A 6762-nucleotide genomic window follows, 5' to 3' on the forward strand; every position below is an offset into this window, starting at 1 on the left:
TTGTCAAAGTAAAAATCAAGACATGTTTTCTCGTCGATGATGGAACTCTCTGTATCCATTTGAACAACAAGACGTGGCTCTTCTCCATCTGTTACTTCCTCATCCTCTTCTGGATTCACATGAGATATATAATACCGTGGACTCGAGCTTCTACAATACCCTTTCTTGAATTGTCTACAGCAACCTCTTGCAAGTTCTACAGATGGTCTATACATCTCATTTGGAACCTAACATCAGAAACAGAGTTTGCTTTGCATCAATGTTTATATTATTTATCAAACAGAATCTGCAAATGCATCAAAAGTGTATATATATCATTACCTCTTGAAGTTCTGAGACCACAAAGAAGACGGAGTCAACGTTAGCTGTATCATAAAGTCTAATCCTCAGCAACTCTCTGCTATCTTCTTGAGGTAATTTAACCTCCGGAGGTCCCTTTTTACCAAACGAAAGTAAATCTGACCAATATTTCACATAACGACGTTGGCTTGGTATTGAGACCTGTCATGGTACCGTGTTAATCAAGAAAATCTTAATTCTCTATTAATCCATAGCTAAATTAAGGACTTACCCCATTATTGTTTGTAGTTCTTCTGCTTGCATACATCTCAAGAGCGTCTTCAGCTGACATTCCACCATAAACAAGGTAGGCCGATACCATTAACCCTGTTCTGCCTTTTCCTGCCTGCAAAATGTACATTAGAATCTGATTTTTTAACAATGTGGAAGAAACCAGGTTTTGATTTTGAGAAAATACCATGCAATGAATAACAGCGATGTTCTTGGGATCTAATGCTATCCAAGAATAAACACTTTCGCAGAAAATTTGGATCATTTTGAGAGATGGAACATGATTGTCATCGAATGGGAATCGTTCCACGCGGCCATAAAAGTTTTCTGGATCATAAGATTCCTCTATGCATAAATTGTAGACCTGCATGCAGCATTGAAAAATGTTTAGAAAAAGATTGATTTATGTGTTGCTTTGATTGTTTTGATTGATCAATTGTGTTATTTCACCTTATAGTGATCAGGGTGTCGCATATCGAGCACGGACTTGACTTGCCAAAGAGGGTTTCTATAAACTGCTCTCATTCGTTCAGCAGGAAAAGACATTGCCAACAATTTGTCAGAAATGTAAGACATGTCAAGATCATATCCGCCGATGATTAACCGTCTTCTTTTCTTGGACACCAAGTTACGTAGGTAAGAACTTGTGGTAAGGTAAGTCAGAATATGAACCCTCGTTAGTTCTAGAGTTGATTTCTCTTTTACAGGCCCTCTTGAGAGCTTGAGACCCATTCTGCAAAAAGGAACATATAAATTAGGTAAAGGCACCGTACGCTGCAAGAAAAGTGAAAAGGGTTTGTAGATTTGAGATTATCAAAGGGTTTATTATACCTGGAGAATTATTGATCATGAAGTTGAGGAAGGGATTTTTTTTTTCAGGTTCCCAAATTGAGGGAATTGGGAACCCGAGAAAGAAGAAGATGTAGCGAGGTAATACAAAACGAAAAGCTTTCAATTATTTTGGTGAAAATGGGTTTTGTTACCTGAACAGAGATAATGCTTCATTCATAGATGAACAACAACGGTGCAATCCCATTTTTGGAGGTCCTGAAATTTAGCCAAGCTTCCCCTTTAAATTTAGGTCTCTCTCATTCTCTCTCTACCTGTGGCTGTTAGTTTTGGCGGGAATGTAAAATGGGTATATATGAAGAATGATCATTTTGATTCTTCAATTCTTAAGCATTCACCTATCTTTTCTGTAAAGATTGCATTAGTATGAAAAAAAAATCTATAAATATATATATTGCTTTGGTCCTAATATTTCAACCGGAGTTTGTTTTGTATAACTCTACATGATTTTGATAAAGGCATAATGTTGGTGATATTTGAATATTTTTCCCCTAGTTATTTTTTAGAGATCTATAAAAGGAGAGTTGCTATCAATGTTGTTAATATTCAAATTCTTGAATGATGATGATTGTCAATATTGTGTGTGTGTGTTTATTTTGTTCTGACACGGTCATTAGTTAGACTGATGAAAGTGAGCTGCCTGCCTCCATAACCAATCTGTCAACCAAAATGTATCTGTCTCTCGGACAAAATCTTATATCTGGAACCATTCCTCGCGACATCGGGAATCTCAAAAGCCTTCTCTGCTCGTGGAACACGAGTACACGAATACCGGCTTCGTGTAGCTGTGGACGTTTATAGACGCTGGACGTTTATAGCCAATACCATTGATGAATGGTTGAGACTAGTTTTGCAGGTGGGGGAATAAGGTGTTCTGAATTATATCCAAAGGATAGAATGAGAATGGCCGAAGCAGTACGAGTATTGAACTCAATCAGATCTAAGTTCCTCAGTTCCGACACCACTATTACAGAGCTAACTCCTCATAATTAAAACTTTGGAACAATTCATATGTTTAACGAAGTATTTTCATACATTTAAAATCTTTGGAAATATCATATGTTCATACCACTATTATTCTGACATCATTATTATATATACCAGTGTATTACTGTAATTTATTCTGACAAGATTATTGAAATCTATGTACTCTCACCTCCAAGTAGGTACATATATACTACTAATCTCCAGCATTTTATTCATAACACTATATATTACCACTACAAGAAAATACTCAATTTGCGATGGAAAAATATCTAGCAAGTCCCTCGCAAGAAATGTATACATTTCTTGATACTATTTTAGTTCACATGCATGAGACTATCAAAGCCAAAATTTTAGGCTAACAATAATTAGTGACAGAGAAACGGCTTCAAACTCAACTCCCATATCATAAACCATCACAAAACTTTCAAATTTGGGTAACCGTAAAATTTTTTTTACAAGAATGAGTATACCTGATTGCTCAACGTGATTGCGTTTAACTGATTGCTCAATTTTGAAAAGATTATATTTAGAATGTGTAACATCCGCGAACCGAAATCCCTGTTTAGGGGATTGCATCGGTCGATGCATATAGTGCATCGGTCGATGCAGGTTCGGTTTTCTCAGTCGAATTTTAAGTTAAACGCTGCGTTTTGGGTTTAGGGAAAACCCTTAAACTCGAGTTTTGTCTCATTCGGCGAGTTTGGCCGTTTTTAAGAGAAAAAAAAGAGAGAGAAGAGTTCTTGGTGTTCTTGAGTGTTCTTGGGAGATTCTTGGAGTTGGAAGCTGTTTCTGTAGAGATCTGTAGCTGGGATCGTTGTAAGAGCTTCCTAGGAGCGTTTTCTTCCTGTGTTTGGGTCGGATTTCTTCTGTGGCAAAGGTAAGTGCATGACCATGGCTTATCTAAGCTGGAGATTTCTCTGATCTGCTTGTTTATGTGTTGTTAGGCTTGTGAGTATGTTATTTGGGACGTTAGAAAGCTTTCTTGTGGCTTGGGATCGAGTTTTGTGGTTGCAGGAACAAAGATCCGGCGAGAAGCTTCGAGGAAAACGATGCTTGACATGTGCATCGGTCGATGCACTTTGTGCGTTGGTCGATGCAAGTGCAAGGACGGCGCGTAAAACCTAGGATTTTCGTGTTATATCGAGCATGCGTCGGTTGATGCAGTGCGAGTGTCGGTCGATGCAAGTGTAACTAGCATCGGTAGATGTAACCTTGTGTCGGTCGATGCATCCCCAACTGGTGTCGGTCGATGCATGTTGGTGTCGGTCGATGCTGAGTCCTGGTTTGTTATTGTTGATTGTTGATTGTTGGTTGATGGTTAGAGATGTCTCTATTGCTTGTGTGTATAGCCCAGTAGATGGGAGGATTGCCTTACTGAGTGTTTATAAAATACTCATGCATTGCAATTTGTGTTTGTGATGCAGGTAAAGGCAAAGTGTGATCGTGGAGTCAAGGCAATGAAGAGGAGGATGTTCTAGGGACTCGATTGGTTGTTGTCTGACATTGCTAGGTTGCTAGAGTTGGGTCATTAAAAACATTGCTAGGTTGCTGGTTCTATGATTAATGTTGGTTGAATTTTGGGTATTGTTATGTTATAATTATTGGTTTATTATTGGATATTGATATTGGTATTTCCGCTGTTGGTTGTGATTGTGGTTATGTGGCTAGTCACTAGTGGATATGGGACCAATAGTTGTAGTTTATTTATTTATTGTTATTATTATTATTATTATTTATTATTTAAAAAAAACGGGTCGGGTCGTTTTAGAATGATTTTTTGGGCGAATTTCAAAAATACTCCTTTTGCAATACCATTTTTCAAAAATACCTTCTCTTTCAAACTTTACTAAAAAAACAAATTCTCAAATTCTCAAAATTTGTGTTTAAGATTATAAATATATACAAAGATTACCTTTATATGTGTGTAAATATTTTTATATATTTTATAAATACAGTATAGAGATACTTTTTAAAAACGTTTTAAAAACCTTTTAAGAACTGTTTAAAAATGTTTTTAAAACTTTGTAAACCTTTTAAAAACTTTGTAAAAACCTTTTAAAATGCTTTAAAACTTTATAAATATTTGGATGGAGTCTAGAGGTAGTAATTATTATCTAGAAGTACCTTGTGAACCATATAAAACTTTATAATTTTTATATTTAAAAAGAGGCATTTTTGAAAATATATAGATGAAAGGGGTATTTTCAAAAAGGGGTACACCAAAAAGGGTATTTCTCAAAAATTCTATTTTTTCCAATATATAATACAAAGATAAAGCATAATTCAAACCAAAAATCTAGTTTGTTCTTCCTATTCAAGTCTTGTTATAAATCATATCATACTGTTTTAGTAAATTTAATTAGTCCATTCAATGTATGAAACTTCGTTTGGTAGGGAATTCTCATGATGATCAAAATAAGTAGAAACGTTGAAACAAAAATCTCTCCTTATTGGTACATTTAGCATTTATTTTTTTTAAAAATAATATTTATTTTTAATGAAATAAAAATGTAATAATGTATATTAATCTATACTTTAAATCCAAATTACATAAATTATGAATTGACTATTTATAAATTATGTACATTAATCCAAATTTATAAATTATAATTGTAACTCCTCTAATTAATTTATCTTAGAAATGTAACTTGCATCCATTGAAATCTTATAAATGACCATTCTCATATCATCATTCACCATATCTCAAATTCTAAATATTTTCTTTGTTTTATGTATGTTCTTGCATGGGTTCAAACTCATGGTAAGAGTGTGATTATATATTTTGTTTGATTCATCTTAAATTTTGTTCAGTTTTACTTCTTTGTTTTATGTATTTCTTATTTCCATCTTTATCTTCTTATTATTTTTGATTTTCAATGACATATGTATAATAAAATTTTGGCGACTGTAAAAAACAATTATCGTTGCAGATTCAACAATACTAATTTCGGTCAAAGCCCAGTGAGGGAATCAAGCTAAAGAAATCATCTTCAATCATCTATATTTATTTTATTTTTAAAAGTATACAATATTGTAATAAAATAAACTACTATAGTAGAATTATTAAATGAAATTTTTTAACTCTCTCTTACCTCCAAAAAAATTGTAATACATTTTTTGTATACTCATCATTATATTTAGTTCTTGTGATCCAAAATATAATTATATAAAGATCATTACAATGTTTATTTAATTCAAAAAAATTTAATTTAATGATTTTCTATATATAAAAAAATTTCATATTTCATTTCCAAAATTTTACTACAAAGAGGAAATCATTAGAATTTAACCTAGCAGTATAGCTTAAATTAAGCTGGATATAAAAAAGAATAAAAATTAAATTAATCTTTAGGATTTTTATTGCATGTCATATGATTTTATAAGATTTCAATCTCTCTTTATTGTTCCATTTAGCATTTAATTTCTAAACATAAATTTTATTTATTTTTTACTAAATAAAAATGTAATAATGTACATAAATTTATACTTTAAATCTACACTTTACTACTAAATTGTAACTGAATTTACATAAATTATGAATTGACTTTTTCTCATTCATTTTCATTCAAACACACTATAAAATTATAATTGTAACTCCTCTAATTTAAATTATTTTAGAAATTTAATTTCCATCCATTGAAATCCTATAAATAACCATTCTCACATCATCATTCATATCTCAAATTCTAAATATTTTATTTGTTTTCTTTATGTTCTTGCATGGGTTTAAAACCCATGGTAAGAGTGTGATTATATATTTTGTTAGATTATATATTTATCTTATATTTTGTTTAGTTTATTTCTTTGTTTTTAATGCATTTAAATGATGCACTAATTTTTACTACACATGTACAATTCACAAAAAATATTGAAACTTTTGAAAAATATAAAGTTGAAAAAAATAAACAAAATCAAAGAATAACATGAGCAAATAATAAGCAAAACTTAAGCATAAATTAAAAAATGAACTAAAGGAATAGAGCATAAATCAGTTATTTGGTTAAAGAGGAAGAAATATTTTTTTACCACTAAAATATACGTTGAAGTAATTATTTATTGATTAAAGATGAAGAATGAGTATTTTTACTACAATAACGTTTCTGTTGAAACAATAACTATATGGATAAATTCTACTATAACCTTGTCAACTCCGATGAAAGTGGAACAAAGTACTTGGATGTACATTAAGAACCAGATTTGTCAAGAATTGTAACAAATAGAGAGATTCTGAAATTTATTTTTCAGTTACTAGAAATTTCACACCCAAAAATCTCACCAAGAACACACAAATCTAAGTTCATGAGACGACAAGAAAACATACTGAAGAGAAGAAGGAAAAAAACAAGTAAAGTGTAT

At 31.9% G+C, this 6762-nt stretch overlaps 1 protein-coding gene across 1 annotated transcript in view; it reads right to left on the reverse strand.

The window, feature by feature from the left end:
- LOC104719634 (phosphatidylinositol 3,4,5-trisphosphate 3-phosphatase and protein-tyrosine-phosphatase PTEN1-like) overlaps positions 1-1543 on the reverse strand; it is a 2464-nt gene extending 921 nt beyond the window's left edge. Inside the window, exons 1-6 of the mRNA XM_010437589.1 lie at positions 1402-1543; positions 1021-1303; positions 758-934; positions 572-685; positions 322-501; positions 1-227 (exon numbers count right to left, since the gene is read on the reverse strand). The exon at positions 1-227 is cut by the window's left edge and continues 5 nt beyond it. Coding sequence (XP_010435891.1) covers positions 1-227; positions 322-501; positions 572-685; positions 758-934; positions 1021-1302 — 980 coding nt within the window. The 5' untranslated portion in view covers position 1303; positions 1402-1543. The remainder of the gene's footprint in view (positions 228-321; positions 502-571; positions 686-757; positions 935-1020; positions 1304-1401) is intronic.

Source organism: Camelina sativa, chromosome 10, assembly GCF_000633955.1.
Source record: "Camelina sativa cultivar DH55 chromosome 10, Cs, whole genome shotgun sequence".
Lineage (NCBI taxonomy): Eukaryota > Viridiplantae > Streptophyta > Magnoliopsida > Brassicales > Brassicaceae > Camelina > Camelina sativa.